The sequence below is a fragment of the Medicago truncatula genome, chromosome 4, assembly GCF_003473485.1.
Source record: "Medicago truncatula cultivar Jemalong A17 chromosome 4, MtrunA17r5.0-ANR, whole genome shotgun sequence".
Lineage (NCBI taxonomy): Eukaryota > Viridiplantae > Streptophyta > Magnoliopsida > Fabales > Fabaceae > Medicago > Medicago truncatula.
Window position 1 is genome coordinate 38,839,140 of NC_053045.1, and position 21,973 is coordinate 38,861,112.

The 21,973-nt window shown below is 32.2% G+C and overlaps 5 protein-coding genes across 5 annotated transcripts; 4 read left to right on the top strand and 1 right to left on the bottom strand.

Moving 5' to 3' along the window:
* Positions 1–117: 117 nt before the first annotated feature.
* On the bottom strand, positions 118–3,996 carry LOC11418347 (ketol-acid reductoisomerase, chloroplastic). The gene is made up of 10 exons (XM_003607524.4): positions 3,688–3,996; positions 3,493–3,585; positions 3,012–3,077; positions 2,711–2,851; positions 2,093–2,320; positions 1,868–1,985; positions 1,645–1,784; positions 1,355–1,522; positions 1,125–1,280; positions 118–689 (listed from the first exon to the last, which is right to left on the bottom strand). Exons 1-10 carry the CDS (start codon positions 3,952–3,954, stop codon positions 324–326), a joined length of 1,743 nt encoding a protein of 580 aa, XP_003607572.1. The 5' UTR covers positions 3,955–3,996; the 3' UTR covers positions 118–323.
* Positions 3,997–8,954: 4,958 nt separating this feature from the next.
* LOC11406909 (senescence-specific cysteine protease SAG39) lies at positions 8,955–10,253 on the top strand. Its single transcript, XM_003607526.4, has 2 exons — positions 8,955–9,438; positions 9,540–10,253. The coding sequence occupies exons 1-2, from the start codon at positions 8,994–8,996 to the stop codon at positions 10,130–10,132; spliced, it is 1,038 nt and encodes a 345-aa protein (XP_003607574.1). The 5' UTR covers positions 8,955–8,993; the 3' UTR covers positions 10,133–10,253.
* An 890-nt stretch (positions 10,254–11,143) lies between these two features.
* LOC11414123 (uncharacterized) lies at positions 11,144–12,180 on the top strand. Its single transcript, XM_003607527.3, has 3 exons — positions 11,144–11,332; positions 11,416–11,460; positions 11,614–12,180. Exons 1-3 carry the CDS (start codon positions 11,177–11,179, stop codon positions 11,977–11,979), a joined length of 567 nt encoding a protein of 188 aa, XP_003607575.1. The 5' UTR covers positions 11,144–11,176; the 3' UTR covers positions 11,980–12,180.
* A 2,028-nt stretch (positions 12,181–14,208) lies between these two features.
* LOC11414124 (protein AGENET DOMAIN (AGD)-CONTAINING P1) lies at positions 14,209–14,921 on the top strand. The gene has a single exon (XM_003607529.3). The coding sequence runs from the start codon at positions 14,385–14,387 to the stop codon at positions 14,826–14,828; it is 444 nt and encodes a 147-aa protein (XP_003607577.1). The 5' UTR covers positions 14,209–14,384; the 3' UTR covers positions 14,829–14,921.
* A 2,801-nt stretch (positions 14,922–17,722) lies between these two features.
* Positions 17,723–21,647, top strand: LOC11420267 (protein CONSERVED ONLY IN THE GREEN LINEAGE 160, chloroplastic). Its single transcript, XM_003607533.4, has 9 exons — positions 17,723–18,113; positions 19,101–19,150; positions 19,264–19,333; positions 19,573–19,674; positions 19,858–19,938; positions 20,066–20,157; positions 20,413–20,508; positions 20,942–21,010; positions 21,283–21,647. Exons 1-9 carry the CDS (start codon positions 17,802–17,804, stop codon positions 21,434–21,436), a joined length of 1,026 nt encoding a protein of 341 aa, XP_003607581.1. The 5' UTR covers positions 17,723–17,801; the 3' UTR covers positions 21,437–21,647.
* Positions 21,648–21,973: the final 326 nt, after the last annotated feature.

Here is a 21,973-nt window from a genome sequence, read left to right on the forward strand (position 1 = left end):
CTTGAGTTCAATGTTGCATGATAATATAGTAAGAGTAAAATCCTTGATCCCTTGCCTCTATCTCTTGAAAGAAGCCCAAACAGAAAATGCGAGTTAGTAAAAAATGACAACTCAAAAATCTGTGAACATAATTTATTACCTCATTTCTAATATGTCATCAAACAACATTCCTCATTCGTAAAATAAATCTTAGTACTACAAAGTGGTCATACAAAACTTCAATACAAGCACTCAACCATTTTAAAACTCACTCACGATAGCTGCTACTTTGAGCGATTACTGAAAGGAAATCAACTCAAGAAAGGCAATAATTGGTTCATGTTCTAGTTAGACTGGCGCAACTCGGGACGGACAAAGTCTGCATCTGCTGGCACTGAAATGTCTAATGTGGGTCTCAGTTCAGCACAAACTTCAATGGCTCCGTGCACTGGGTCTGACATGAAGTTGCTGATTAAGTCCTGGTTGATAGGAGCTCCATTGTCCACTGCCACCAAAGCCTGCTGAGTTAGGATATAATCAAATCTGGGGGCCCATTTCCTTGAACCTAACCTTGCTGTGGTTGAGCAGTTGTCAACCATGAAAGAAACACCCCGAGCATGCATGAATGGATTCAAAGAATCAACTGATTCGATCACACTCTCATTAATGATTTCAGAGTAAGAATGTCCTTTCTTCCTCAAGATCTCAATCTGGAAATTGTTAAAAACATTCAAATAAACAAAAGAAAGGGTCAGTTTTATGTGCCAATTCTACCACAAAGATAAGCAAGAAAATTGAAAACAAAGATCAGAATTGTTTAAAATAAAAATCATGCTTTGTTGTTAGTGGATGACTAATAACTAACTATTCAGTCGCAAATCATGGGACAAAGCTATACTGAGCTTATTTCTAAAGTGAGCAACTAAATGTGTACTTGCCTTTGATTTAATTACAAGTACAACACCCATAAAAAAATTAAGGGCGAATACACTGCTACCCTCACATACAAGGTAATCTCAATTTAAATGTTACTAAATATTAGCAGTAAATTAAGGACCACTTGGACGAAGAAATTTATGTAACATAATATACATGAACTACCAATAAATGCGCAAAAAACATTGATAACAGAATAAGAAATATACCTGGGCCATCATCAACGCCACAAAGACACCAGCAGTAAATGGATATAGAGGACCTAGATCACCTGCTGGCCTTGTAGAGCGAACAACTTCACCGACCTTCCACATCCGGGTCTGATCAATTTTGCCCATGGGAAATGCAGGCAGACCCTCTTTCTCCTGTAAAACACGGAAATAATTTGAAGTCCTCCACATAAAGGCCAACTCTAAATGTAAAATAGATATGCACTTACGTAAAAGCGACGACCAGCCAAAACAACACTACGAATCTCACTACCACTGGCTACATCTTCATAGCACTCATACAAAATGTCCATGCAGGGATAAAAGGAAGCACTGTATGCTTTCTCAAATTCCCTCTTTCCATCTTCAGATAAAGCATTGTATACAGCCAACATACCCTATCCAACCAAAAAGAAGAACACTTATGTCACAACTCACAAGCCCACATTCACATTACATTGTAATGGAAAAAAAATCCAAGAGAAGAGAAATTTAGAAGATTTGAGTATGAGATCACAACCTTAGTTGAGATGGTTTTAGAAATAACTCCTGTAATGGACTCGACAGTGTTCTTATAAGCCAGATCTTCACTCATTCCATTTTCAGTGAACCTCCTAAACAAGGATTCAACAATTCCATGAACAGCACCGAGTAAAATGCCTGTAAGCCATAAAAGCAAAGTTAGGCAATGCAACAAGTCTTCAAAGGACAATATCAAGGAAATGCAAGAAATAAACTCATACCTCTCTCCCCAAAGATGTCACTTTTGTATTCCTGCTCTAATGTAGTGGCAAATGTGAAAGGAGAACCAAGGGCAACAGACCATCCCAAAGCAACATCAGTAGCCCTGCCATCCACATCCTACATACAATGATATTAAGCTGAGCCCCAGTAAAATAAAAAAATTACATAAACTAAGGACACCCTGGCGAGAGAAGGAATAGAGATTAAGATAGAGGGAGTATTACCTGGTGGACAGCAAAACTGGAATTAATTCCAGCACCATTTATCTCTTTGCCTTGTACATACAACCTCCTCACTGATGGACCCATCCCCTTTGGACACACGGCAATTACACTGAAGTGTTTTGGAAAATCAAGTCCAACAGACTGTAAATGCCCAAGAAGAAAACCATGGGACAGCCCAAGTATACTGTTCGGCTTCATGTGGGAAAATATTTTTTCATAATTATCAGCCTGCATGATAAAGAAAATTATTAACTTGATTCGGGACTTGGCAGGTGAAAACAGAGAAGAGACCCAATATATTAGAACACTTTAAAATCAGAGCAGCATGACCCAACATTTCACAACCTGACACATAAAAGCAATACATATTTCTTGGTTTCATTCTTTTAACATTATTTTATCTATATGTTTGATAATAAGTAAAAAGTAACAGACATGATCATACTTAGGAAAACGAAGACAATAAAAAATGACTGGAAACATTAGTGAATAATCAACAACTTTATTAGAAAAATAAAAGGCAGTGATACAGAATAATATAAATCAATATTAGTGAGCAATATAGACAGCACAGAAAAAGTCCAGAAATTTCTGGAGTACTGACTTAAATATACTAACCTGTGCAGAGTCAGAAATTAACAACAAAACAAGATCACTGCCTGATATTGTTTCCCATATGTCACCTAGAGTTCCACTCTCCTCAGTAAATCCAGCTTCCCGAGCCTCATTAAAGGATCGAGAACCTTTCCTTAGTCCAATCTGTCATGTTGAAAGGTAAATGATTACTATAGCAGGACATGAAAATAGACCCATCAATCAGATTTTCTTAAAGTAACAAATTATTTTACAGCTTACTAACATAAAAAATTATATATCAATACAAGATAATGAACGAAAACAACAATAATTCAAGAATCACCTTAACAACAATATCAGACTTAGCTTCAGCAAGTGAGTCCCGTAGATTCTGTGCTTGAGCAGGTCCCTGATGAATATAGCACAAAGAAAGGAATCAATTAAAATTACAAATTGTGTCAGTATCAGAATATTCCTTTTTTGAAAAAAATTATATAACTTGAAAAAAAGATGTCTTCAGAGTTCAGACACAAAAGGCATGAGCATGAGGCATATTACTTTCAGTCATACATTAAATTAATCCACAAAAGGGTACAGAGGATGACTACACATGTTTAAATACCAAACTATAAAGTTAGCATCCAACCACAATAAATTAATTTCCTCACAAAAAAAAAAAACAGAACAAATATTTCATGTGCAACAGTCAAACTAACAAGGACAAGGACATTGTTGATAAGCAATACAAATCATTAATTCTTGTTGCATAAACATGAACCAAAAACTCACTTAATTTCAATCAAAAATGAAGTTGAGATTTTCACCTGTGAACCCCATCCAATGACACCAATCTGCTTAATCCCCTTGAAAGAATCAGGCAACAAATGAAACAAGTCCCTTCCACCTTTCACGATGAACTACACAAGAAATCAACAAAAAAAAATCATTTTTTTATAATTACGCAAAAATAAAAAATGAAAATAAAAATAAAAATGGTCGATTTTCTAAGAGACCCAAACCTCTTCGTGTCCAGCGAGGTTAACTCTCTCCTTCTTGAAAATAGAAGTTTCGAAATCAAGTTTCGCCGGAAGAGTGGCAGGAGGAGCCGACACCATACGAGCACCGACTGCACCGCCGACAGCGATACATCTGCGAGCTTTAACTGACTGAGGATAAAGCTTCGAAAATGAGAGATTAGCGGCGGCGAAGCTTGTGGTGGTTGGCTTTGTTAGGGTTTTGGAAGAGGCGGAGATCGCGGTGGAGCATGAGGAAGTTACGGCCGCCATTTTTGTAGAGTGAGGAGTGAGGAGTGAGGAGAAAGAGAAGTGAAGAAATTTTACAAGCGGTTTTTATAGTATAGGTATTGAAGAGAGTTTGCTAACGTGCGCTGCGTTGGTACTGCACCTTGTGTTTGTGTCTCTAATCTTCTAGTTTTGTTTGTGAACCACTTGTTTTGTTTGTCAACCTACTTCATTATTTCTGTTTTTTTGAGTTTGCATATACAATAAGCTTGCGACACACGTGGTAATAAATGTTTGATGAATAGATTCACGTCACTCCACTTTTTATTTTACTTGTTGTAATGGTAAGAGTATAACCTCTCTTTGCATCCACAATGGAGAATTTATTTTAGTTAAACGTGAGTTTGATGAAATTGATTTATGTTTGGATACACCAATATAAAAGTGATTCTTATGAGTTAATGATGTTTGGATGGTTTGTATCAAAATTGATTTTGAATGTGTAATGACCAAATTAACCTTTTAAATTTACTTAAAACTAGATAATTATTTAAAGCTATGTTGAATAATAAAAATTTAAGATAATTGTATAAAATTAGTAAAAAAATTATTATTGGTTTAGAAAATCATTTTAAATCTAAAGTTTTTTTTGAAAGAAAATATAAAATTTGTATATCGTAAAAAAAAAAATGATGAATTTATTAAAAACTAAAGGAAAGCTATCACCAAAAGCAATTAAGAAACTCACTGAGGGACTCGCCTTGAAAAATGAATTGAGGCAAAACCAGCAAAACGCAAACACAGGGTGAGAATTGAGATACAACGGAAGCAATCAATTATTGTCTTTCCTGCGAGCCAAGATTTTTCACCAGAAATCCTCCATCTCTTTTGGTCTCTTCCTCGGTGAAAAGAAAACGTTTTTTCCGGTGAGTTAAAGAACGCTTTTTTTCCGGCCATGTCAGACAATTATAAAGGGCAATAAGGAAAGATCACATTGAAAAACGAAATTAAAACTCAAACGCGATTCAATCAAACGCAGAAGCTCTAAATTGTAGTTTCGGATTCACCGTGGTTTTGGTGATAGAATCGATTTACATGGATGCTAGCCATACAAATGAGATTTCTGTCAAACCGTGTTTGACAACTCCAAACGCACGTTTTACGGATTCTACCGCATATCCAAACAGACGCTAAAACATTTATAATGCATTCAATAATAACCAACGTATCAGATTTGACAACTATTTCTTCAAGTGTTTTTATCTTTGGTAATGGGAGACACCAATGTATGGCAAGAGCTTTAGAAAGTGTGGATTTTGTTGATTTGAGTTCTCGTTCCATGTTAAGAAGGTGATTGCTTGAATACGTGCCCACTAGTATAATCCTATGGAAGATGCATTTTTCTATGGTCACGTAAGCAAATGAACACGCGTAGAGAAGTTTATCCCCAAAATTTAAATTACTGTCTCTGCTTTTTTACTTTTTTAGGTGTCATTTGATTACAAATTTAGCATTTTTATTTAACCATCGTTTTAATATTTTAAGTATACGATTTATTAATTATACATTTTAACTACTCTTATATTTTTTTAATAAACTAATTAATGTTATGTACAGTAAACATTTCCTCTGAAATAATTGTAAGGATATTATTTAAAAAAAATGTTTGTCTCAAAAAAATATAAACATCTACATATTATAAGGCTAATTATAAGATTATTTTAGCGTTATAGAATATTTTGACTAACAGAGTGAATAATCAAAGATTATTTTAAAATTTTGATGTATTAATAGATTTTATGACTATTCGTTACACATTTAAATGACAAAAATGACTATTTATCCTAAAAAAAGGAATGTATAAGTTAAAAAAAATGAAAACATGTGCCAAAAGAAAATTGATGAACAATTTTGCCAAATATATCGAATCATATCAAGTAACAGAGTGATATTGTCTTACCTGAAATTGTTTGTGGTCTATTCAGCTACCTTACTGGCCTCTCATGTTTGCTAGGCAACATGAAGTTAGTTGGATTCGTGAGTTGGAACTTGGATTAATTGATGTTAGGTTGCAATGCATTCTATGTTAGTAATTGCTTTGTAGTTAAGTCATCAATACTACATGAGTCATATGTGCTAGTTTCTATAATGGAAGAGAAATTAGTCATATGTGAGTTGTAACGAATATGTACAATAGTTTATCAATGTATTCAAATTTCAAATTAGTATCTGATTGTGTGTTCCATTATTCAAAATAGTATGTGACGTTAAAATAGTCCTTAAATGCTGACAAAAATTTTGTTTTTATAGAGACTAATTAATATGATAGTTAGTACTTATATGAACTGATATATGACAGCTATTAAGTATATTGAAGGACTGATATGAAAGTATTAACAAAATATTTTAACGTTTATTTTGACCTATCAACGTTGATATTACATCAATTTTACCCTATTAAAAACTAATTTACCTATGAAATTTGTGTCTCTCATCTCAAAGAGAGCATCAAAATAAATTCTGGATGTGTAGAATTGATTTTGTCATGTTTAATTGCTCTTTAATATAATTGAATTTACCTCTAAAATTGATTCTAATTTGAGCATTTTATTCTAAAATTGATTTTGACATTTAATTTTATTATTCAACTCACTTTTACTTTTACATAAATATATTCAAAACATTATTATACTTTACATTTCAACTAACTTTAAATTAGAATAACTTTCTAAAATTAATTCATTAAAAATTAATTTTTATCATCACAATACTAAACATACTTTGTGTCCTTGAAAAAGGGTGGCCACCATTCACATGTAGACACAATTTACGTAAAAGTAAATTAGTGCACATTTGGTTCTATTTTTAGAGATGACAAAATTGATTATGAAAGTGTAGAATTGATTCTTATATGTTTGGTTTCCTTCGAGTAGTGAAAGGATACAATTAATTCTTATATGTTTGATTTCTTCCGGCTAGAATTGATTTTGTCTCTAGAATTGATTCTACTTGCAATTAAGATTTGTAAATTTTGATTGTAGAATTGATTTTTATACTCCAATTTATAGTTTAACTCATGTTCGTTCAGATATAAATCACTTTACCTTCTATTCACTTTTAATCTAAATCAATTTTACAAAATTAACTCATTCAAATTAATTATTGTTGTAGTAGAACCAAAACATATGCTTAGAAGAAATTCACGAAAAACAATACACTTAGAAGAAATTTGTTTTTGGATCATAAAAAAAAAAAGTTTTTTAAAAAGGCAATTCCAAATCATTGGATTCCTTCTACCAAAGTTATTGGATTTCGACATGATCATCGTACGCCATCTATCTTCATTCGTCAAAGTAATTGGTCATATAAAAAGAGTATATTGAAAAGAGCAGTGATATATGTACAACTCTTTGGTACAATTTTTATGACAACTTTGGTTTTCTCTATTTTGACTGGTCAAGAATAATAGAGAGAGAAAAAGAAAGAGAGAGAATAAGAAGATAATATGAGTATGAGAGAAAAAGTTATTAAAAAGTTGTTAGAAAATGATTGGACAAATATCATTTCCTATTAAAAATGAAGTGAGAGAGATGAATGGTACTATAAAAAAACTTGATTAGAGCATATGGGAACCACTTAAAGACTAAAACTAAAACTTTGATTAGAAAAGCACTATTTGGTGGGTTTTCCTATTTAGTCTGACATGTGAAGTCACTTAAAATTCATTTTGAGGAATCAATCATCTGAGTAAATTAATCAAGTATTACTAAAATGAGATGAGATGAGATGAGATGAGATGGAGCATATGAGAACCACTTGAGAGACTAACATTGGAGATGCCGTGAGGATTCATAAACAAGGAAATAAATTGAGCGGTGGTTAAATATTTGAGTGATGATCTAACCCATGGAATATTTTACCCCTTCAACAACGTAATTGTCTTGAAGAGAAGAGCTACTGTGATAGTGATTGAGGACCGCTCCCAATGACATAAGGTTAAAGGTTTGTGATAGGGCTTGTGACTTTGCTTGGATATTATTCTTCGCTAAAATATGGTTATGATCCCTGCAAATATGTCTTATTTTAGTTTTAGTCCATGTAATTTTTTTTTTGTCCTGCAAATATGTATTGTTTTGGTTTAAAAAAATGATTTTTTAGTTAAAAAAAGTAGATTTTTTCTCAAAAACATCTCAACTTGGACTAAGTTGAACTTTAGGTGACAACACATTGGTCCACAAAAAGGAATAACTTATAACTACTTAAGTTTTTTTCTTTTGTCCCTCACGTTAAAAAATAATGTAATCTATATATATTACCCAAGGAAAATGATTTCGACGAGAGTATGATATCATAATATAAAAATGTACGTATCAATTTTTACAGTACATCCACAAATTAAGGTGTACCGGTACTTTAACTTTAAAAATCTATATATTAACTATCATTTTTATGAAATAAAGAGCTATTTGTTGATATTTGTATTTTAGAAAATATCATTTCATTGTTTATAAAAATCATACTAATTTTTTTACATTTTATTGTAAAAAATAATCAAAATTATCTATTATGAGTACTAAAAATTCAGAAAAATTAAATTTTATTCCGTCGGCCTTTTTGATAAATAAGATTTAATTATTATAATTATAGGTGATAGAAAATAATTTTTACCAATACACTCAAATCTTTGGGTGTACCATAGAATTTGCCATCACAATAAACTTAATTAATATCTATTTGTTTATATAACATCACTTAGTTACGTGAAGCAAAAAGCACACACGTTAGTTAACGTGAAACAAACTGAGTTTTGATTGTGACATACTTTCTTTGTAAGAAAAATGCGTTCACTTGACAAAGAATTTGGCCGTTGAATAGAAAATTCTCACATTCTCACAGTTGGTTACGGTAGATTCCTACATTGGGTCTCATTCAGAAAATTCTCAGAGTTACGTTGAATTGAAAATTGTTTTTAGCACAAATTATTAACATAATAATACTTAATTCATCATTAACTTGCCTATAAATACCAAAAAAAGTATGGGTAAAAGCACAGCACTTCTTTAATCCTTCACTAATTAATTACCATGACTGCCAATAATCAATTATATCATAGCATTTCATTGTCATTGCTTTTATGTTTGGGATTGTTTGCTATTCAAGTCACTTCTCGTACTCTCCAAGATGACTCCATCATATATGAGAAGCATGAACAATGGATGGTTCACTATGGCAAAGTCTATAAGGATCTTCAAGAAAGAGAGAATCGTTTAAAGATATTCAAAGAAAACGTAAATTACATTGAAGCTTCCAACAATGCTGGCAATAACAAGTTATACAAATTAGGCATTAATCAATTTGCAGACATCACCAACGAGGAGTTCATAGCATCTAGAAACAAATTCAAAGGTCATATGTGCTCCTCAATCACAAAGACAAGTACTTTTAAGTATGAAAATGCAAGTGTTCCATCAACAGTGGATTGGAGAAAGAAAGGAGCAGTAACACCAGTGAAGAACCAAGGTCAATGTGGTAAGTGTCTATCTATTATGTAATGCATTCAATTACAAACTATGTGATCAAATATTGAATTGTCATTAAACTCTAGTTAATTTTAATTTACCTTTTTGTAGGATGTTGTTGGGCATTTTCTGCTGTTGCGGCAACCGAAGGAATCCATAAGTTGAGTACTGGGAAGTTGGTCTCTTTATCGGAACAAGAACTTGTTGATTGTGACACAAAAGGTGTAGACCAAGGTTGTGAGGGTGGTCTTATGGATGATGCTTTCAAATTCATCATTCAAAATCATGGACTCCACACTGAAGCTCAATACCCCTATCAAGGTGTTGACGGAACTTGCAGTGCAAATGAAACTTCAACCCCTGCTGCTACTATTGCTGGATATGAAGATGTCCCGGCAAACAATGAGAATGCACTGCAAAAAGCAGTGGCTAATCAACCAATTTCCGTAGCCATTGATGCGAGTGGCTCCGATTTCCAATTTTACAAAAGTGGTGTCTTCACTGGTTCATGTGGTACTCAGTTGGATCATGGTGTTACTGCTGTGGGTTATGGCATTAGTAATGATGGAACCAAGTATTGGTTGGTTAAGAATTCATGGGGAAATGATTGGGGTGAAGAAGGATACATTAGGATGCAAAGGAGCGTAGATGCTGCTCAAGGACTTTGTGGCATTGCAATGATGGCATCTTATCCCACTGCTTGAAAGACAAACTTGATACTTATATTCCCCAAACTATGTAAATTATGCTAAATTACGTAAATTGTGATTATGCTTGTGTATTTATTAATACAATTAAGGAATGAAAAGTAAATACTGTTGTTAACTCTTCTTTTTCTTTATTATGTTATTTTATTTTCTTTATATTTTTCTGGTATATCTCACTACTTAAAAACAAAAATATAGAGACAAATTTTGAGAGGGAAACGTGAAATCTCTCTATTTTTATCACTAAATTTTGCTACAAAAAATAAGTGTGGTATTTCATTTTTCGTTACTAATTTTCGTCGCTAATTTTATTTTTTTCTAGTAGTTGTTTTTATTGATACTTGATACAAATGCATTTGTAGATAGATTTGTTGATAACATACATAATTTTTTTTTTTTTTTTTTGCGGTGGCTGGGGTTTGAACCGTGGACTTTGCATATATCATGCATTGTTCTACCAACTGAGTTATGCTCACGAGGACAACATATTTATTTATTTTGATTGAATGTTGGTTTAAATGGTAAGAAGTTTGATGGATTTGATTTTTTTTAACCCTCTGAATCTCATGAGAAAAGATCATGTTAATCTTGTGGTCAGTTGAAAGGTAAGTAAAGTCCGACAAAAATTGTTCCATTTAGGAATCAAATTCAAGTTTTCCTGAACAATTTATTCTTGTTAAAGCTCATTAATCATTTGATCTCAATTGTTTGATTCTGGATTTTATATTTGACTCTTGCATTTAAAACAATTAAATATAAATGGAAGAACACACCTTGTTTGTTTCATAGATTCTTCTACGAAGATTAATTATCTTGATGAAAATTTTCATTTAATTAGATTATTTGACTTTTGTAAATTTTAATGATAAAACTATGATTTATATCAACAAAAAAAAATTATAAACTACGCATGTGTAAGAAAGATCTAGAAGAAATGGTAACAGACGAGTAACAAACTCGTGAAAAAGCGCGCGAGTACGGGTATAAAACTTGACCCTTCCCTCCTTACATTTTCAGTTTGAAATTGAAATTGAAATTTCAATGGCTGAAGAATTCTCAACGGGAATGGCAATGGTACCACACGCAATCTCCTCGAAGAAGCGTTCAGCAAAGAACGAAAAGCTCTGCCTCGAAGATTACATTCATCTTCTTCACTCTCGCAACACCAATGATCTCACTATGAATCAACTCAATCAGGTTCCATTCCATTCCATTCCTTCTATCTTCATTCACCAAACCTAATTTTCAAATTCAATTTCCTCGTCATTTTTTCTTCTCAGGTCATTCGTATTCACGGCTTCAAGAAAATTCATCACGCTCCTAAGGTACGTACAATTTCTCTGATTTTTAAATTCAACTGTTTAATTGAATTCAGAATATCTGTAGTAGTAGTAGTAGTAATAGTTAGTCGAACTGAGTTTATTTATTTTTTAATGTTGCTGTTGATCTGCTAATTGATTTTGGATCGAATTTTGCAGAAAGTGTTGACTGATGCTGTGGACGCGATCGATCTGGTGGATCTACCACGATCTACGCTTTCCGAGAGCATTTCCGTGTTTGCTGTGCTGACGGTGGAGGAAGCTGTTGCAGATCTCAGCGATCTCAACTGGCAAGAGTGTTGTGTCACTTCTATCCAGAAATTCGGTTGCTGCGAGGATCGGAGATCGTTTCCTGCTTTGGTGGATCAGAATCAGTTGCAGTCACAAAGCCATTGTCTCATTCCTGAAACTTCTAAGCGTAAGCTAGAAGCTACAAAATTGGTGCCAAGGCGTAAGAGGAGCAGTATTCAATCTCTTCACTCTTCCGCTTCGATTGTTGATTCTGCTTCGCTCGTTTCATGCTGAACAATTGACTCTACTAGTCTATTGCTGTTTTCTCTATCAGTTATAGTATATGCGTGTTGTTCCATTTAATCAATGTTAGAAGTGGATTATGAAGATGTAAATTGAGAGTTAATATGATTCTTCATGTTATATCAGTATTATACATGTTCGGTGAGTTAGAGAATCAGGATACTGTTCTCTATGACTGTCCTAATTGTTAGCGGTTTTACTTTGAATCTTTTCCCTTATAGTCCTGTTTGTTGTATGCTTACTCATGGATTTTTTCCAAAAGAATCATCCCTTGATAAAAGTAGAATTAGAAGTAACAGGTTCACCATGTTGGACTGAAGTCTATTTAATCAGGCATGTAAATTCAATAATAATCTGTATTTTCCCAATTTAAACGTAGAAGAAAGTAACTAAACTATCAGGACCTCTGAACAGCAACATTAGCTTCTGCCTTATAGTTCACATTTTGTGGCAACATAATTGCTAAGGATTCAAATCAAAAAAACTATGTAAGAATTAAACTTCAAAATAGCAGTGTCACCATATTAAGTTGCATCGGTATTCAATGAAAGAAGAAATACACAAAAACAATGCTCCTTAACAATTTTCCACAAACAGGATAGGGTTTAAATAGGCCAGAAATGAATAGGGTTGAAATGAAGTTTATTTTCCCTGCTAGGTTTAGCCAATCAACAAGAACAAAAACAATGGAAAGGTAGATAATGAACTAAATTATAATCAAACTCAGATTACTGATAAACCATATAGTAGTGTAAAGATTATTGTACAATAACAAATGCTGTTGAAATACCATCTTCTAACCATGAATGTCCGTTTATTTATTTACAAGTCAATCATTGTTAATTCCAGCATATATATACTCGCAAAATAATCTCATGAGGAAAGGACGTAACGATAAATAACTAAAACACTAACAAACACTAACGCAAACATCGGTATTTATTGAAAGGTTCTCATGATTTAACAAAGCATTCTAATGCGTTATTGATATTTCTTTGTAAGATACTATTTTTAGAGTCTTTTTAGTTAAGTATTAGGTTTATTTTCACCGGTTATAGTGTTGAGGAACCTTATCATCCAAGGCTATATCATAAACCATATCACACAAAGGTTTCTTAATAATTCATGGTTTAAACCATACATTATTATCCCCATCTCCTATCTTGAAAGTAAAATCGGTCTCTATGAAGTTCATAGCATTCAAAATGGCTTTCCGAGTTGAAGAACCCATAACGGGTTTATCAAGAAAGATAGCAACTTCTTTCATATACTTGTTTCCCAAAACTTTGACCCATGGTATATTATAATCTTGCGAATATCCAAGTCACCAATCTTCCTGGGTTGAGTAGTCTTCTTCCAACTTGCCAAACAAAATTTATAACTATACGATCCAAGGTCTCACAAGCATACTGAAGAAACCATTGAATCTGCATATTGTAAGGTGGAAGAGAGGTAAGAACCGCATTAGCCATCGTTACTCTACCTTGTTTATTAAGAACCCTTATTTTCCAGGCTGCCAACTTTGTTGTTACCTTATCATAAATCTAAAGAAAGTCTTCTTTTATAGTGCAACTCCAAATACTTATCCAGCCTATTGTGACTTTAAGTCCCGTCTGCTGTTCTAGATTCACTTCTGTTTCCCTATACACCCCTTTGGAAGCATAAGCCCTTGATTTATCAAGTTAAGGCTAACTTTTAGACCTAAGAAAGAGCAAAACTTATTCAAGTGATTAAATATATTAAAATTGTCAAAAGAAATAGTTTTTTTTACAGGTAAATAAATAATTATATAAAGAGTAAAATTGGTTGTTTAAAAAAAAAATTGGAAAAGAAAAGTCATGTCAAAAGTTTATATTTTCTTCCCTACAAAAAAAAAGTTTTTCCTATATACATAGTATAAACCCTAAACCCTAAATAGAATAGATATATTAAAATTATCAAAAAAAGGATAGGATAGGATATACTAAAATTAAAATTATTTATTTATTAAAAATTTAACTATATATAAAAGATTACCTTTAATTAATTTATATAAAAAAAACAGCTGTTATTCAAAAACTAAATTGTTAAATATATTTTTGGATAGAAATTTATTAAATAAATTTGACAATAAAATCAGAATTATCTCACATATTTGGTTATAAAATAAATAAAAAATGAACAAAAAAGGCAAAACAATAAACTTTTCTAGAAGAAAAAATCTCAACCGTCCGTCCAATCACACTAAAGTTACCTTCAAAAAATCTAGACCGTCTAAAAAATCGTAATGTCGAACAAACAACCCATCTCCTCGACTATATAACAACACAAGGTGTGTGTTACTTGAAACACACAAATAAAAACAATTTCCATCCCTCTCAAGATTTCTTCGTGTAGATTCTTGACATTGTTCCACCATGCGTCCACCAATGAGGAGAGTGGATTACAAAATAGGAGATAAAGTAGAAGTATGCAGTAAAGAAGAGGGGTTTTTCGGTTCGTACTACAAAGCCAGAGTTGTTTCACGTCTCCAAAATGGACAATACATGGTTCAATACAAGAATCTTTTGCTTGAGGACAAGTCTGGACCTCTTGTAGAGACCATTTATCCATATGAGCTACGTCCAACACCACCACGTGTTCGTAATCCTCATGAATTTCAACTCAATCAGAAAGTTGATGCTTTCCATAATGATGGTTGGTGGGTAGGGCAAATCACCAGTGAGAAGATCATCACTGCTGAAGAGGGCCATTGCTATTGGGTGTATTTCAGCACTAGCTCAGAGACGAATTACTACCGCTATGATCAGATCAGAGTTCATCATGAGTGGTTTGGTGGAGAGTGGATCTTGGATGCATAATTGTCATAATTCATGATTATAAACATTGGTCTTGTTTTATGTATTTTGAATTGGTTATTGGCAATAAACTTCAGTCTCTTAATTTTTTAGGTATATTTTGTACAGTATTTTTTTCTTCATTTAATTGTGTTTGCATCGATCTCTTTCTTGGTCTTTAATTTAGTTTACTGTGGGTGGGTTATAATACCGTTAATTTATTGATCAATACCAGGGGCTGGCTGGGTTGGGTTTTGTTGATAACTTGCAAGGAAAATAAAACCCTTTGTGCTAATAAAGAGGTTAATTGGTAGTATTATCTACTGTAATCTATCTCCATTAAACAAGTACGTTGAACTGCTTTGAGCACCAATAAGGCACGATAAATGAGCCCTTGAAAATGTGGGTTCATTTGATGTAATTATTCGTTTACGATTTGGTATATCCCTTTTTTTTTTCTTGGGGAAAAAATGCATTTTTTTTTATTATTATTAATGATCAATAAAATAATACAATCTTTCTTGACAAAAAAATAAAAATAATAATACAATCTTTACGGGTTTCGCTTAGGTCAAAAGATTATACATATTTGCTTTTAAAAAAATTATATATGTTCATCAATATCAGTGTCTTTTTTGATCCGCATATAATTTTTATAATATGGAAGGAGATGAATAATCGTGTCTTTCAAAATACAGCTTCAGATCCTTATGTCCTCATTGAGAAAGTTGTTAAATTTATTCTTGTGGCTGAAATCAAAACAGTTGTCGTTTAACTTTTGTTATCATGATTGGTGGAAACATTTGCTCATTTGTATGGATGTCAACATGTAATTTATTTTGGCTGTTCTTTTGATGGTTCTTGGGTGCTTCACTATCAACACGCCTTGTGCGAGGTGAATCACTGTTGTTTGTAATATATCTCATTTTGTCTTGTTCAAAAAAATTTATAATAAAATTATAATTAGTATATAATAACGATTCTCATTTTTATTTATAAGAAATAAAAAAATTCATTCAGTTTATTAGTGACATACCTTTCTTCCGTTTATGAATTGTACTTTTCAACACGCTCTTTAATGATTCATTTATAAAGAATAATGTTGAAATAATAAAGTGATATACCCAAAAAAAATTATTTGAAGTTGATAATTGACAACTAGTCATTTTTTTATAATGAATTCAAATTTTTATGTGTTTTTTATACAAAAAAATTGATTTTGTTTACACAAATAAAATGACATGTGCCAAAGAATTAAATGAAATTATTTGTCATTTTGATAGTTTTTTTTAAAGAAATAAATAATTGATTGTTTTTTTTTATTAAGTCCATAGTAGATGGTGTGGATGATGGAGCTCTTTTTGAATAAGGTTATAAAAAAATGAAAAAGAAAAGTCAAAGTTTTAATTATTCTAAAATATTTAAGGGCTCTGAATATAAACGCAAGCCATCCCTTTTGAGGGCTTTGAATTTAAACGTAAGTCAACCCCTATGAGGGCTCTAAACTAAAATGCAAGTCAACACTTGTGAGAGCTTTGAACTTAAAGGCCAAGTCAACTCTTTGAGAGCTCTGGACTTAAATGACAATGCGCTCATGGACAAGGAGGATGCTCTCAAACCATTTCGACCCCGAAAAGGCCTCATGTTTCGAGGGCTAATGATATGTATTGCACAAAGATTCAAATTTCATAAGTCCAAAAGAAATATCGAACATGCGCCTACGCCAAAAAAGGAAAAACACGAAGGCCTCACCCAATTAAGAATTCTCCCGAAGAGCAAAAACTCGGGGGCTTCACCCATATTAATGAATTCTCCCAAAGAGCAAAATTTAGAGTATAATGAAAGAACTAAGATAGTAAAATTGCACAAGGTGAGAGTATAAACGAAATTTAGAGAAGCAAGAGGCATGTAAAGAAAAGAGATCCTTTATCGTTCACATCGTAACAAGAGAAATTTACAAGAAAATGATTACATGAGCCGCCATGTTAACATCATTATAACTCCTATGTTTTTCCTTAGATAGGTTTTTGGATTTTTTTTCCTTTTTTAAATTAATCTCCACGTGTACATTTACATATGTAGAAAAAAAAAATGTACACATTAGTATCGACCATGTCAAAATTAATTGAGCAATACTTTTGTAAAAGGCCTAAAGTTGAGGGCAATGAGTGTGAATTTTAAAATAAGAGAACCGAAATCGCTAGATTTAAAAGTTCGCGGATCAATTGTGTATTTTAGCCAAAACAAAATCAATTGAAAAATAGTCAATTTTCAAATTTACTATAATCTAGACATAGATTTCGTTTTAAATTGAGATTTGAAAAAGAATTTAATTTTCAAGGGTAATTTTCTCTATAAAAACAATCCCCAAACAATAATTAGTTAATTTTTTTTAATAGCAAAGATTAATATGTTAATTGTTATATTAGTTTTTTTTCGCTCTTTGTAGGATTTGAACCCGGTGGATCCATTTAACCCTCCAAAATGATAGTATAAGTAATACAAGGGTTTTGTTTTTCTTTTTTGTTAAAAAAGTTAAAACAAACGTACCCCTAAATGATTTAATCCTTCTAATATCAATTATAAGGAAAAAAAATTATTTTTTTTTGATTTATTGAATAATTAATATATTAGTCATTCAACGAACTTAAAAAGTGAAATGTTGTTTATAATTGACACGATAGGAAATATATTATTCTAAAAATCAATTCTATAATTAAAATCTTAAAATTATAACTTTAAATTTGAATCAATTGACAAAATAATTTTGAGAGTAAACAAACTTATCAAAATCAAATAATAAATTTTGGCTCATTCATGAAACCAAAGGATACACTTATCATGGATAGTAGATATTTTGCAAACAAACGATGTGTGTCCTTTTAATAGACACACACAATATCTATAGATTACTGGTTCTGTGTTTTTCAGTTCATTGCTTTTCTCACACACATAGCCACAACACAAGAACCAGAACATAAGACAGTGAGAAACAAAATGGGAATTATTAACTACTACAATTGTGTAACATGTGCAGCAACACCAATTTCACAAGATTCATCATCATCACCATTACAACCAAACCCAAGACAAACAAAGGTTATTCTTCCGAACAAAAAACCCATGAAATGGTCTACTGGTATGGCTCCTGGTGACTACGGTGGTCCTCCAACAACCACCAAGCTTCGTAAGTATTGGGGTGGTGAAGACCCTGACCCTTTAGCTTCTGATGATTATTTGTGGAACAAAGATTTTGTTCCTCATTTTGAAAGGATGATTCATCCACCTGAACAACCTTCTCCTTCAAAGGTTTTTACTTTTTTTTTGTTTGTTTGTAAAATTCACTAATTTTCCATCTGGGTATCTTTTGAATTGGTTTTGTTTTGTTGGAATTAATATGGAATGATTAATTGATTGCTGCATTGCTTGTGGTTGTGGACATGTGTACTTGCTAGTTATGATGATGATTATGCCTATCCAATTTCCATATATTGAATTTTGAGTTAAAGTAAAGATAGTCACTTATCCAGATTATTCTCAATCCCTTTCAAAAGCACTGAGATTTACAGGGAAGTTAGTTATGTTTTTCTGCGTTCTCTATGTTTTGCTCCTATATGTAGTATAGAAGAATAAGAATGTTGTCTCAATTTATTTTCTGTATAATAATTATATAGATTTGAATGGTCAACCCTTTAAAGAAATATTGATATTTGAGACCATTGGAGCAAAGGAGTAAAATTTACTGAACCAAATTTTATTTATACTTCAATTTACTTATCATTACATCCATCCGTTTAGTTTTTATTAGAAATGGAAATGAAATGAACAAAACCAGATTTAATTCACATAATCATCAATGTGTGGCACTTCATATGTTGTCGAATGTGCAGATTTACTCATAACAGTAATACCATCAAATACCTCTTAATATCTATATCTATTAAACACATTTATGGGTGTGGAAAAAATGTATGGTGAACAGTGACTTTGTTTAGCATGGAGTTACTTCATTCCAATTTTCAGATAGGAATCAGAATGATACGAAACAATGGATGTTTTTTATGATGCTATCTTTTTCATTCCTTGTTGACTCAAGAAATTTTAATAGAATTGTTTTTCGATTGAACATGATGGTTGTTTGATTCATAGAACCAAACCCACATTGTGACAAAAATGTCGGTTGGTAGCAGACTGGTAGTGGTGGTGGCTCAAGATATCTTGGTGACTGACTACAGATTATTTTGTTTAATTCCATGAATTGGTACTGACATAAATATTTTTTTTTTTTGTGAACAGGAAGTGCCTTCTGGGTTTCTAAGCTTAAATAGAGTCATGAGCCTCGACAGGTCTCGTTCTACAATATTTGAATCCAAGTCTTCAAACGTGCTTTCATTGTTCTATGTTTTTTTCCCTTTTGTTCTCTCTTCATCTATTAAGTCATTTGAATTATGAACTGTAGTATGGAAGTTGATTTGAGCAAAGAACTCTCAGCTCCTGTTGTACAGCAGCAAATAGAGACACCAATTATTGTAAGAGATGTGTATCTTTTTTTGATTTTTCTCTTATTGATATATCTTTCAATTTTATGAGTATTTAATTCAGAGGATATTAGATATTTTTAACACTTGATTTTTCCTGATCTTTAGTATTTAATTCTCTTTATCTATTTAGTATTGAATTCTATTTGAAAAACAAAAAAAAACACATGGTTTGTTGTGTTGTTTTTCCAAAGGTTCATTTATCTTTTTACAAATTTAATGTCTATCAGGCGACAGAAAGTGACAGCAAGAGAGTAAGGTGGAGATTAGCACCAACACGTCGTGAGCAAGACAAATGGAATAGAGCCGCCAAAGCTGCAACTGACGGCAGTGTAAGTAATTTTGTATATATCACTTTAAATTTGTGTCATTTGTATCTAATTTCTAACTTATTGGATATACTTTTCAGCTTATATAAGTGTATAACCTAGGTCAGTGTAGGACATACTCGATCCACAGTTTACTTTTGAACCCAAAATGAAAACTTGATGATTGTTAATATTAACTACCTACAGGATGTGATGCTTCGGGAATCAAGGAAGTCTCGTGAAAATCCCGAAGTATTGGCTGCTCAATACAGGGAGCAGTATATTAAGGTACTCAACACCGTTGTCTGGTTGGTTTTTGTTCATTTAATGTTATGTAGATCTTACATTTTTTCATTCATTGTGACATTGGTCAAATTCCAAACTTCACTAATTCTGTTCCTAAACTTAATTTCAGTTAAAGAAGAGGTTGCAAGCGCTTACATTGGGTATAGGTGGTGTTGGTCTTGTTTCAACTTATGTTTCTTATTCTCCTGAGATTGCAGCTAGGTACCTTGATTCATCTAGCAGTTATTAACTTGGTTATTTTGAATTGGAGATCCTGCTAAATCATTCCCATCTTTTGCCTATGCTATCAAATGTGGTTAAAATTAAGATGATTAAAAGAAACAACTTCTCGGGAATAATCAGTGCCATGACTCATGTTTCCATTGCTAAGATTTCAGAACACCTTGTGTCCTTCCAAAGAAATTTTTAATGTTTATTCATGTGTGATTAATACATACTTTTCTTTCATGTATTCAGCTTTGGTGCCGGCTTTCTTGGTTCTTTGGCGTATATCCGCATGCTGGGAAGTAGCATGGACTCACTAAACCCAAACGGTGCAAGGGCCGCTATCAAGTAATCTATAGTTGATAGATTTACTATGCAAAATTTAATTTCTTCAGTAAACAACTATTTGATAGTCAAGTGTGAAGTTTCTATTTTTTTCTCAGTAATATTTGAAGTTTCCAAAAGAGTTCAATAACTATTTTGCAAACAAATTTTAAACATGCATCTAACTATATTTCATCTTCTTTCCATATCATTCAAGATGTGAACAGGGAGAAATATATTATGGTAAAATATGATGGGGTGTCTATATAAATTTAGTGTAGGGTATAGTCATTAATAATTATACTTGTGTGCGTGTGTGAGTCATCTGCACATGTGAGAACACTTGTTAGACATAGTGATCACTTACACTGTTATAGCCATGAACCTTGTTTCATTTTTCACGTTGTTCATTGGCATAGATAACAGAGGCTTAACAACTTGTGTATGTTAATTGCAGGGGAGCAATTGGGCAGCCAAGATTACTGGTTCCTGTTGTATTGGTTATGATTTATAATAGATGGAATGCGTAAGTCCTCTTATGATATGTGATTGTAGCAATTACTATTCCAATAATGAAGGCGATAGAGAGTAGATATGAACCGGTATCATGAGAGTTAAGAATGGTAACTCGGATTTAATAAATAGGAATGAGAATTAAGGATGGTAATTCAAATTTAATAAATATATAAGAGTGGATTCTTTTAAAATTTGTTTCACTAACCTAGCTTTAGTTTCTCCAAAACCTAGAATATTGGTTAAACTCTGTTTTAACTGCTTAACAAGGTTGTTTCAATGCAGGATTCTTGTTCCAGAATATGGAATTATGCACTTAGAATTGATACCAATGCTAGTTGGTTTTTTCACATACAAGATGGCAACTTTTGCACAAGCTATAGAGGAGGTGATTACTGTTGCTTCAAAGAAGGACCTAAATATATCGACCAAGGACTAAATTTGGGGTTTCTCTTACATTAAACATGTATTGATAGCATTCTTTTTCATATTAAGAATCTTAATTACAACAAGGGACATAAAAATTACATTCATATGTTCCTTTTGTAATAATGTCTAAATATATCTAGTGTATTTTTCCTCTTGGAAGTGACAACACATGTTTATAATCTTTTTTACTTTGATGGACAGTGTCATGTATATTCATCATATTAGTTATTCTAGTTAGTATTTTGTGTATGTTAGCAAACTTCGTTAGTTTCATTTCAGTTGTATTATTTTTATAACCAAAATAATAAGTAAATGTAAGATCATTTGAAATACATCAATATAACTCAATGAGAATTAACTTGTAAAAATGATTTGATATTTGATATTATTGCTACATACTTTTTATCACACTCTAAATTAAAGTTTGTTCTATAATAACAACCAAAGTGAATTATCTAGTAAAAGAGATAGTAAAACGTTGGCAGTGGAGCTAGTATAATCTTATGGTTAAAAGTGTTCTCTATCATCAACGCTATTGAAATATTTT

Coding starts and splice junctions, on each gene's coding strand:
- LOC11418347 (XM_003607524.4), bottom strand. CDS start 3,954: ATGGCGGCCGTAACTTCCTCATGCTCCACCGCGATCTCCGCCTCTTCC. Junction 3,586..3,687: donor ACCTCGCTGGACACGAAGAG/GTTTGGGTCTCT, acceptor TTTCTTGTGTAG/TTCATCGTGAAAGGTGGAAG. Junction 1,281..1,354: donor TGGCTGGTCGTCGCTTTTAC/GTAAGTGCATAT, acceptor CGTGTTTTACAG/GAGAAAGAGGGTCTGCCTGC.
- LOC11406909 (XM_003607526.4), top strand. CDS start 8,994: ATGACTGCCAATAATCAATTATATCATAGCATTTCATTGTCATTGCTT. Junction 9,439..9,539: donor GAAGAACCAAGGTCAATGTG/GTAAGTGTCTAT, acceptor ACCTTTTTGTAG/GATGTTGTTGGGCATTTTCT.
- LOC11414123 (XM_003607527.3), top strand. CDS start 11,177: ATGGCTGAAGAATTCTCAACGGGAATGGCAATGGTACCACACGCAATC. Junction 11,333..11,415: donor CTATGAATCAACTCAATCAG/GTTCCATTCCAT, acceptor TTTTCTTCTCAG/GTCATTCGTATTCACGGCTT. Junction 11,461..11,613: donor AAATTCATCACGCTCCTAAG/GTACGTACAATT, acceptor CGAATTTTGCAG/AAAGTGTTGACTGATGCTGT.
- LOC11414124 (XM_003607529.3), top strand. CDS start 14,385: ATGCGTCCACCAATGAGGAGAGTGGATTACAAAATAGGAGATAAAGTA.
- LOC11420267 (XM_003607533.4), top strand. CDS start 17,802: ATGGGAATTATTAACTACTACAATTGTGTAACATGTGCAGCAACACCA. Junction 19,334..19,572: donor AAATAGAGACACCAATTATT/GTAAGAGATGTG, acceptor AATGTCTATCAG/GCGACAGAAAGTGACAGCAA. Junction 19,675..19,857: donor AAGCTGCAACTGACGGCAGT/GTAAGTAATTTT, acceptor AACTACCTACAG/GATGTGATGCTTCGGGAATC.